We start from the raw sequence: 10,655 nt of genomic DNA, 5'->3' as shown, positions 1-10,655 counted from the left end.
CAGCACTGGGGGGAGGACCCAGCACCCAGGACCGCTGTCTCCATCACCAGCAGCACTGGGAGAGGACCCAGCACCCAGGACTGCTGTCTCCATCACCACCAGCAGCACTGGGGGGAGGACCCAGCACCCAGGACCACTGTCTCCATCACCAGCAATGGTGCCTCAGTTTCCCTCCTAGGGCAGGTGGAGGTGGAGACGCCAGGCCAGTGTGGGGAGGGGCTGGCCTTAGAGACCCTGACACATCCCCAGCCAAGGCTGCACCCGCACAGGGAGGGCCGCTGTGCCTGTCAGTTACATGAGGACACCAAGGCTGCTTTCGGGCCCAGCACTGTACCAGGACCCAGCTCAGCCCAGAGCAGACAGGATCTCAGCTGACCACGAAGACGAGCTGGGAAAGAAAGCCCCGGGCAGCCTGACCTGTCCCGTCCCTATCGCACAGATGAAGACCCTAAGCCCATAAGAGGGCACGGTGGGTGCCCAGTCTGTGGTGAGAGGTGGCACCTGGAGGCTGGGTCTGCCATTGTGCCAGTGGGAAAGCCAGTGCCAGTAACAATTACAGTCCCAGCAAGGTGATGGCATGATCCAGAGGTACCAGTGATAGCGCCAGCGAGGTGGCTTGGCCGGACCCGCAGCACTGTGTAACAGCGCTGTCCCTGTGCTGGTGACAGTCATGGTGCCCACGCTGGTGGCGACATGGGCTGCGGTGGTGGGAATGAGGGCAGCCGGGGCAGCAGCTGCCGGCGACATGCCTGTGGGCTGTCCAGCACCTGCCCACCATCCCCAGGGTCCTTGTGGCCTTCCTGAGAGGCCACAGCCCAGAGGGGAGCTGGCTGTGCCCCAGCCATGCGTCAGGCCCAGGACGGAAGCTTCTGGGCAGCAGCCGGAGCTCCAGGGGCTTGCCCAGTGACGCTGGTGGGCTTGCCCTCGAGATGTGTCTGGGAGGGGCCGGGAGGGCAATGGCAGAGCCTGGGTGGGGGCTGGTGGTGGGGGATGGCAGGGGCAGGAAGCCGGGTGGGAGGGTGGCGGAGGAAGCCAGCTTGATTAGCGCCTGCGGCCAAGATAGGCTGCCCTGGCCACAGATAGCCGCTCCCGGAAGGTGAGTGAGGCCAGTGGGCAGCACGGCAGGCAGCCAGGCCCCCCCCGACTGCTGGGACGGCTGGAGAGCCAGGACCCTGGCTGTGCCTCTCATGGGGCGTCCATTGTCCGCACACCCTCTGCTGGCACGGGGCCATGGAGGGGTCTGGGAGCCCACAGGACCCTGGGGGCTGGGCCTGGAGAAGCTGGTTGGGTGGGTGTGGGCCCTCCCCTGGGGGGCAGGCAGGCTTGTGGGCTCCGTGCCTGCTCGGCCTCTCCCCAGCATGCAGGTGTGGAGGCTACCTGAAGTCTCCTGGCCTCAGTTTCCCATCTGTGAACAGGGACACAGTGCCTGCTGCCAGGCTGCCAGACAGCGCCCACTTCAGCGAAGCCCTTTCCTAGATCTTCCTGCATCTGCCCCCAAGCTGCCCTCCACCCTGCCAGTGGGGTCCAGGTGCCACCCAGGTGGGACCCCCCCCACTGTGCATAGACCTGTCCCGTGCCCAGCCTGCTTGGTACCAGGCTCCACCCCATGCACGTGCCGTGCCCGGTCCTGCCTGCCCGCCCCTTGGCCCCTTTGCTGCTCCCCAAGTCAGCTGGGCTGGCCCCACCCCGGGCCTCCTCTGTACCAGCCTGCATCTCAGCCTGCTGCAGGGCCCGGAGGCTGCTCTCTCCTGAGGCCGAACTGGGGTCTGTTTTGCTCACCGTGCACCCCCCTGTCTATCACAGGGCTGGCACACAGCTGGCACTCAATAGACGGAAGTGTGAGGGAGGGAGTGAGTGCGGTGAGCTCCATGGAGTGAAGGTTTGATGGGATGGCCGTCTGACTCGAGAGCCGCCTGCTGACTGCCTGCTCTGCCTGTGGCTGCAGCACCTGAGGCCCAGGCGACTCTCCTGGTGTGGAGGCTGAAGTCAGAGCCAGGTCCAGGAGCCGTTTTCCAAGTGGCCAGGGCCAGGGTGGGTGCGGGAGGTCAGCTAGACCCCAGGGTGCTGGCAGCCTGGCCACAGGGGCACTACAGGGGCTGTGGGGGAGCTAGGGACAAAGGGGAGCCGGCCTTGGGGACTGTGGATGGCTTTGGCCCCAACCTCAACCCTGTCCAGGGGCTCTACCCACAGGGCCTTGCTTGGAGGAGAGGATTTGGAATCCTGGGGTCTGGAGGTGCAGCCAGGCCCAGGGCCAGTGCTCGGGAGAGGGGAGGGAAGGGTATCACAGGAACGCTCAGAGCTGGAGGCAGCCAGTGTCCACGCCAACCACCCAGGGCCACGCCAGCCAGAGCCTGCACCCTCTGAACTCCGTTTCTAAGAAAAGTGTTCTCTGCGGCCGCAGGCCCGACGTGATGGGGCCTTGGGCTCTGAGCTCGCTGCCCCCTCACCCCTGCGCTCCCCCCTCACCCCTGCGCTCCCCCAGATCAGCCGGGCACCCCCTCTCAGGGACTTCTCTGTGCTGCAGCCTCAGCCTGGGACAGCGTTTCCAGGCGCCCCTCGCTCATTCGGAACTCAAGTATCGGCTCAGTGAGGCTGGCTCTGCCTGCCCCTCGGACACGTGGTGTTCCTGCCTCGCCATGATTTGGGGTGGTCCGGCTCCCGGAGGGCCTGGGCTGCGCTGGCCTGAGTGCGTGCCTCACACTGAACATGCCACCCCCTTCTCTTGACCACTCCCTGGTGGGACACCCATGTTCCTTCTGGTTCCGGGACACGTGTCCCTCCACTGCACGCGTCCCAGGCAGAACCATCCCTGTCTTGGCCCAGCACCTGACGGGAGCCTGGCCCCACAGTGCTCAGCACACACCAGGGGGAGCGGTTGCCATAAGACACACGTTACCTCCTGGGCCCGGCTCCAGCTCCGCAAGGCCCTGTCTGCCCAGCTGTGAAGTGGGCGGTCCTGCCAGGCGCGGGGCCCCCGGGGGTCTCAGAGGCATGTGGCCCTCCAGGAGGGGTCTGAGCTCCCAGTGGGGACCCTCCGGGTGGACCCTTCGTCCCTGGGACGGCCAGAGGAGGTGGCCCCTGAGCCAGCACAGGGCCTGGTCTCTGCAGCTGACCCCAGGCTGACCCCTGCCATCCGCCAGGGCCCCGTCCCCCCCTGTTAATCTAAGACTAATAGCGCTATCGGGGGCCGCGCCGGCGGCTGATAAGGAGGAACGGCTGGAATGGTTTCCCACCCACGCCTGCCAGGGAGGGGGGAGCGGGGAGGGAGCGGCGCCTATCGGCCCATCTTCCCGCTGTCCATCAGGCTGCCCCCGCCTCGGCCTCCGCCTTGAGGTCTGCATAGACGCTAGGCCAGGGAGATTAGTCAGAGGGAGCTCGGCCCAGATAACCAGCCGGACACCCTCGCACACTCGGGTGAGGATTTCCAGCCTCGGGCCGGCTCCGCGGGGACCCTGGGGCGGGGACGCTGCGTGGGCCCCAGGCAGGAAGCTGCAGATAGAGCGTGCCCGGTGCCAGCCCTGACCACTCACAGCACTGCGTCCGGATGAACGCCCCCAAAAACGCTTCAGGATACCCATTTTACAGCCAAGAAAACCGAGGCAGCTCCTCGAGGTCCCTGGCACTGAGCCCCTGCCCCGACCCCTCTGAACCCCATCCCTGCCCGGGCCCTGATGTTCCAGCCAGGATTGACCACCGGGACCTCCGGCCCTGAGCCAGCCTTGCATGAACATCCGACCCCGCTCCCCTGTGTCCCTCTTGCCTTGGCGCGAGGCCAGGGCCGCCCACCTGCCGCCCCCCAACCTCTCACACCCAGCCTGACACTTGGAAGTGCCCTCCGCTTGCCGGCAGTGCCTTGAGGACATGGCCAGCCTTCCCATGTCTGCCACCAGGGCCTGAGATGGAGCAGGGAAAGGCATGGCTTGCTGTGTGGCCAGCTGGAATTCACTTTGTCCACAGTGGTCCTGGGAAAGAGCTCCAGGCCCTGGGGTGGAGCGAGTCTGGAGCAGGCCCAATCGCCCCGACCCACAGCACGTCCACCCAGGCTGGACCCCCGCGGCCAGGCCGCCTCACCTCGCCAAGCCTCCGTTTCCCTAACTGGCGAGTAGGCTCCAGCCTGGCCCTCCCTGCAGGACTGGCTGCTGGACGTGAGAGTGTGTGTGCCCGGAGTTGAGAATGCCTCCGCACAGAAGATGCCCAGCAAGGGGCCATCCCTTCCAGCCCCATGTACGTGACCAGGGGCTTCAGGGGTCAGGGGAGCCCCCTGTTCGGTCTCAGGTCCGGCAAACCCCAGGCCCCTCTCCCAGCAAATGTCCGGCTTCCCCTGGAGTCAGTGGGGTGGATTGGGGTCTGAGCTTTATGGGGATTGCTGGCCCAGGAACTGCACAGGCCAGGGCTGAGCCTGGGTGATGCACCTGGGTCAGGTCCCCAAGTGCCAAGCCAGCCTGTCTCCCATGCCGGGCTCCCGCCTGGGACCCCCAGCCCTGTGCTCTCAGGATAAAGCCAGCCCACCACCATCACATCCTGGGCCTGTCACCTCTGCCAAGGCTGTCCATCCTCATGGAAGACCCTTCCAGAAGGCCAGGCACGGGACATGGGCTGAGCTCGCCGGGAAAGTTCTCGCTGACCCCCAGCGGCAGTGGACACCACCGCTAGCTGCCCTGCAGAAGCTTCCTCCCTCGGCTCCAGAGGACTTCAGGATGGAGCATCCTGCTCTGCCTGGGATGGCCGAGGGGTCGCACGGAGCTCAGGCTCAGCCAGGAGCCTCGGGTGTCGCTGCTAAGAGCCTGCCCCGGAGCCCGTGTGCGGTGCAGACACACTCTGCCCCAGACCACTGCAGCTCCCACGTCGCTGCCAACCCTGACCCGGGCTCTTCTTGCCTCAGCACGCCCCCTCCCCATGGCCCAGTTGTGTTTTGTTTTATACGTTTGGTTACCAGGAAAGAGCTCTAGGCCCCGAGATGCTTCCTGGTGAAGGGGACTCCACGCCTGGGGACCCCACCACCCTGGCTGCCAAGCAGGCTCCTGCTGCCCACCTTCCGTCCTGGGCCCACAGAGCCAGGCTGCCCTCCTGTCACCTCACACACACAGAGCGGTGGGAGAGCTCTGTGGGCCCTCCCCAGCCAGCATGGCGCCCTCGGCATGGGCCTGCTGTTAGTGCCGGGTCTCAGGCCGTCCTCCCCACCCTGGTCTCCTGCCCCACACCACCTCCCAGACAGACACACACAGAGCCGGGGGGAGACTCACTCTGCCCACCCAGCAGACCAGGTGCCTCCTCTGCACTGGCACAGATGGGCAGGTTCGGGGCCAGAGAGACAGGCAAGTGAGGGCTCCTTGGTGCCCCAGGCGGCCCAGGGAGAGGAGCTGTCCTCTGAGCCAGTTCCCGTGAGTTCTGCCCAACCTCATGGGGGGACGTGGGGGAGGCCTGTGGCCATCCCACCTCCAGGCTGGCCTGGAGGGCTGCCGGGAGAGGGGACTCCACATGCCAGGGTCCAGCCCCCAAGCTCTTCAGCCTCTTCCTGCACCTGCTTCCTGGTGGCCTGGCGTGCACCATTACTGTCCCAGCAGGTGACCACACAGGGGCCATGAACTGGGCCGGCCCAGCACTCCAGGGAGCCGAATGGGACCCCAGCTCCACCCCTCCAAGTCCCAGTGGGCTGGCACATCCAGGCGCCCCCATTTTCCGAGGCAAGAGTGGGGTGCCCAGGAGGACCAGGACTCGGCCCCACACCCCACGGCGGGACGGGCGTGCAGAAAGCGCCACGGCCGGGCGGCTCCCGGGCACGTGCAGGGACTACAGACTATGGCTGAGCCATCTGCGTAGCAGAATCCTAAGCAGCGCCCCTCCAGCACACAAGGACATTTCAAAGATAAAATAGGAGCTCTCTGCCACCACTGCCGCACCCCTCCCTTTGCATCCGGGCTGGAGGCTCCAGGGAGGAAGAGGGCGTCCAGGCACAGGTGACCGGCTCTGCCCCCACCCAAGGTCCCTTCTCCGAGGCCCCTCCTGGGGTCGGACCCTGGACCTTCTCTCCTCCTGCCGGCCCTTCCTGCTGCCTCACTGGAGTCCAAGGCCACAGGCCCCACGGACCAGGCCACACCGCCTGCCTCAGCCCCCGCTCAGGCCCTGTGTCCTCTCGCCCGGGCAGGGCTGCATCCTCCGATGCACCCTCCGCTGTCTACCGAGGGCCCCGCTCACCCTGGAGGCTCCTGGACACTCACTCGCTCCTGGAATGAGCCCCTCTCCCTGCTTGCCCCTTGCTTGCTGGGCTTGGTTTCGGTGTTGACGGCAGGGTTTGGAGTGTTGTGACCGGTCCCTGTGATGGGAGGCTCTGCCCGGGGCTCTCACCTTGGCGGGGCGTCCTGCTTCACTCATGGGTCCCCGGCTCCCACCTGGATACCTCCCTGGTGCCGGGCAGGTAACGGCGTCTGGGGGTGAGCTGCCATGAGACCACGGTGTGACGGGGACACAAGATGGCTGCTCCCTGCCCCTGCTCGGCAGCCTCTCTCAGCCATGGAAAGGGAGTTCCGCATTGCAGATGGCGGCTTCTCCCCGCAGAACCTGCCTGCACCCCCCTGCATCTGCATAACCCAGGCTGCCCAGGGCGGATGACAAGGCCCGCAGCCGAGGTCTGGGAAGCCAGTCCCAGCCACTCTGTGCCACACACCATGCAGTCTCTCACGGAGGCTTCCTGTAGCCGCGGCTCTCCTTCCATCCATCTTACAGAGGAGGAAACTGAGTCCTGGAGAAGCCAGGGGGCCTGCCTGTGGTCACTCCGTGGGGCCGGGGCTGCGGGGTCCGCTCTCCCGCTCAGAGCAGCTCAAGGCGCCCGTTTGCAGCTGTGGCGCTCAAGAGCAACGGCACTCAAAGCTCAAAGCTCAGAACTTTTGACAACAAAACCCAGCACCCACTGAATGACTCCCTGGCCTCCTTTTAGGGCTCTGGGACCACCAGGTATCAAGGACGACCAGGAGGGGGCCAGGCAGGGGCAGTCACAGGCCCTGGAGACCAGGGGAAGTCAAGACAACGGCCGCTTTCACACCCGGGGCAGCTCTCCGCTGCTCACAAAGTCTTCGTGTGTCCAGGACCTCACTTATGTTTGCAGTGGGTGTTGGGGACCTCTTGGGTGTCGCCAGGGAGGAAGAGAGGGGCTGTGAGGCCCCCCTGCCTGGTATCACATGGGTGCCTCCAGGGAGTCCTCATGCCCACCTGCCTGGGGCCTTGACCGCCAGGGACAGGGCAGCCTGGCTGCACGCGGAGCTGATGGGGGAGGTGCCAAGGCTGGGCCTCTCTGCTAGGCTCACACTGTCCGCCTCCTGGGCGCCCACAAGTCCCAGCCATTTTCCCTGGGAAATAAGCCGAACCAGGGTTGGGGTTGGAGGGGTTCCCAGGACGCTTGTGAGCCCGGGTCCCATCCACAGGCAGGACAGACGGGAAGCAGGCTCAGAGCCCAGTTACCTCCCCAAAGCCACGGGGTGCAGAGTGCCCCTCGGTCCAAGCTGGCGCTCCTTCCACCCCATGTAGGAAAGGCGGATGGTACCTCCCAGGCTGCCTCAAGAACAGGGTCCGGGGCCAGGTTCAGAGGCGCTGGGGCCTGCACTGTTTCCCACACTCGGGAATGGGTGGGGTAGGGAGCAGCTGTGGGCCAGAGACCTTGAAACAGACCTGGAGAAACTGGGAGAGATGGGGCAGAGACAGACAGGAGCAGAGACTGACGGGGCAGAGACAGGCAGGAGCAGAGACTGACGGGGCAGAGACAGACAGGAGCAGAGACTGATGGGGCAGAGACAGAGGTGAGGGAGAGAGGCAGAGAGAAAGAGCCAGTGAGGGAGGGAGACACAAGGAGAACAAGAAAGAGAGAGGGAGAGAGGAAGGGAGAGGGGGAAGGCGGGGAGGGAGGGTGGAGGGAGAGGCGCTCACACAACACAGAGCACCAGAGGCAGGCCTGGAGACAGGAAGCAGAGATGCCAGGACAAGCCACGTAAAGCCGGCTGATGCCCCACGGCACCCGGCCACCGGACCCGCCACCTGGCCGGGCACCGCCTTCGCGGCCACTGCCCCACAAGCCCCTGCGAAGCCCTGCTGGCCATCGACGCCCAGGCGGCCCCGAGAGATAAGAGCCCATGGAGGCTCCCCGGCTTCTCTGTGGGTGACAGTCGGCCTGTACGGGCCTGATAGCCGTGGCCACTGCAGCGGTTGGCCGGCGGCCGCATATCAGCCCATCGCCGCCCACTGCACAGAAATTCGGATCTGCGGGAGCCGATAGGGTGCCGCCTGGTCCCAGGGATGCCGCACAGGAAGCTGGGGGGTGCACCCCAGCCCCAAACCACGGCAGCAGCCTCAGGGGCAGCTGCGGCCCCCAGGGCGTCCTCCATCTGCAGAGCGAGAGGCTGATCTAACCCCTCTAAACACCGTGGGGACCCGTTAAGCGATGAGCAACCCAGTGTCTGTGAGCTCCAGGCCCAAACTCAGCTCTACCGCCTCCTAGCCACATGACCTCGGACGGGCTGGGTTCCCTCCTCCAGGGACTGGGGTCACCATCTCAACCCCTCTTGGGCCTGGTGTGAGGACCACACAGCACCCTGTATGCCCAGTGGCCAGCCGGGTCCCACAGGTACACGGGGTCCCTGCCACTGTGGGGGTCTTTTCCACCGACAGAGTGCGGAGTGTGGGAGCTCTGCAGGCCCGAGGGGGCCTGTGGGCATCCTCCCTGCTACCCTCTTCTGCAGCTGGGGACACTGAGGCCATCAGGGCAGCCCTCCCCAACCCCACAGCAAAGGCCTCCCTGTCTGACTGACTCAGCAGCAGGGGCCTGAGGCACCAGCGCCCGACCGAGACCCCCGACAGGTATGCCCTGGGCCTGCCCCCAGCCTGGTGTCACCGAGGAGAAGGCATGCAGCCGGCAAATGTCTGCCCTCTCTGGGTCCCAGTTGGGTAAACCACATCGCCTGCTGTGCTGGACGCCCGGTCCCCCTCCTGGGGACAGCAGAGGGAGCCCGTGAGGACCTGTGGCCATGAGGCCCCAGAGAGCGCTGGGCAGCCCCACAGCCCACGCAGGTGTGACTCAGCTTCCCTGTGTGGCCGGGCCATCCTCTTGGCTGTGGCTGCCAGGCCCGCCCCTCCCTCTCTGGCCCCGGGGCCCTGTGTGGAAAGAGGCCGCGTTACAGGAGCAGGCCTCACCCCGAGCGTGCAGCTGCCTACTTGCCCTGTGGCGGGCACACCCGTCACACACTCTCCCTTGCTGCTGGGACCTCGCTGACCCGTTCCATCTTGGCCCCCCGGAAGGAATAGTGTCCCTCAGCCTCGGCAAAGCCTTCCCTGCTCCCCGGCACGGCGAGCCCTCACCACACGCCTTCTCTCCACAGATGGGCCCTGCTGGTGCCACTGAGACCTCTTGGGTGCTCTCCGACGACCACCTGCTCCCAGCTGTCTGCCCGGCCCTCCCCACGCTGTCCTCCTCTATGGAGGCCCTTGCCACCCCATCCTGCCTCTGTCGGGCCCCTTTCCTCCCTCATCCACCAGCTTCCACAATGGCCTTGGTTGGGCAGCCCTGGGAAGCCACCCCAGCCGCCACTCTGGTTCCTCGGGCCTCGGCATTTATCAGGAACGACAGAAACAACCTGACTGCCGGCGTTTCCTGCGTTCATAAATCAAGGGGATTCACAGCTCCCGAAGGGGCCGCAGGAGAGCATGCTCATGGGACTCCTGGGGTCAGAACTCCAGCTACAAATCACAGAGCAGAGTGACCAGCTCGCACCACCAGTCCACCCTCGGGATGCACCTGTGGCCCAGGCCCCACGGGCCGTGTGGCTCGGACTCCATCCCCACGGCCTGCAGCCACTCTGGAGTGGAATGGGGTGGGGTCCTGCCCTTCAGGCCTGAGCACCTGCCTGGCCACCTCAGCACAACTCTGAATCCCGGCCTGGCTGGGAAGGCCGTGGGCGCCACAGCTCAGACGCAGCTTCCCGTTCCCACCTCCCTGCCTTCCCCATCTCCTGGGACTCCTGCCTGGCCAGCACGCTAGCTTTTCTTCTGTGGCCCAGACCAGGCTCTGACCAAGGGACTCCCCAGCGATTCCTTGTGCACCACGTGAGGCTGGGATTGGTGCATGGGTGCCCAGCTCCAGCGATACACCAGCTGCATAGGTTGGCTGAGCTTTGAACCAGGCACAGGCCTGGGCCCGGTGGGTCTCCAGCAACCTACACACCTCCCCAGCACCCATGTGGCCCCACTGCCAGGGGCTGGTTACCTGGCCCGGTCCAGGGGCTGCGTGGCTCTTCCTCCCTGGGCCTGGGTTCTGGTTCCTGTCCCTCCAGCTCCTCGGGGCCTCCTGGGGATGTGGGGGGCGGCGGTGGTAGGGGTGAGTTAACATCTGCAGAGAGGAAAAGACCGCCACATCCCTACTGAGCGCCGGGCACTGAGTTGCCCCTCCCTGTGGCTGGGGGGGATGCTGAGGCGCCGGGTGGGGAAGCTGGGACCCAAAGCTACCCGCCCTCCTGGCTCGCTCTAAGTGGGGGGGAGCGACATCCCAGCTTTCCTCTTGGTCTTTTAAAACCCCCATCCCTCATTAATTGTCGCAATGATAATTGTTATTCCAGCTGCTATTGATAATTAGGGCGCACGGTAGCCCACCAGCCTGCCCCGCCCAGCAGGCACAT

At 65.6% G+C, this 10,655-nt stretch overlaps 1 protein-coding gene across 5 annotated transcripts in view; it reads right to left on the bottom strand.

Annotated features, from left to right (window-relative positions):
* The window catches only part of ZFPM1 (zinc finger protein, FOG family member 1), a 77,739-nt gene that overhangs the window by 30,739 nt on the left and 36,345 nt on the right, over nt 1-10,655 (bottom strand). For 4 of the 5 annotated variants that reach the window (XM_017543708.2, XM_037743936.1, XM_037743937.1 and 1 more), the window contains exon 3: nt 10,247-10,369. In XM_017543708.2, the coding sequence (XP_017399197.1) occupies nt 10,247-10,369 (123 nt within the window). The remainder of the gene's footprint in view (nt 1-10,246; nt 10,370-10,655) is intronic. The other variant, XM_017543709.2, reaches the window with a different exon arrangement.

The sequence above is a fragment of the Cebus imitator genome, unplaced genomic scaffold (genome assembly GCF_001604975.1).
Source record: "Cebus imitator isolate Cc_AM_T3 unplaced genomic scaffold, Cebus_imitator-1.0 Scaffold159, whole genome shotgun sequence".
In the NCBI taxonomy this organism is placed as follows: Eukaryota; Metazoa; Chordata; class Mammalia; order Primates; family Cebidae; genus Cebus; species Cebus imitator.
The sequence above is the reverse complement of the archived record's forward strand: the minus strand, read 5'-3'. Positions and strand labels throughout refer to the sequence as shown.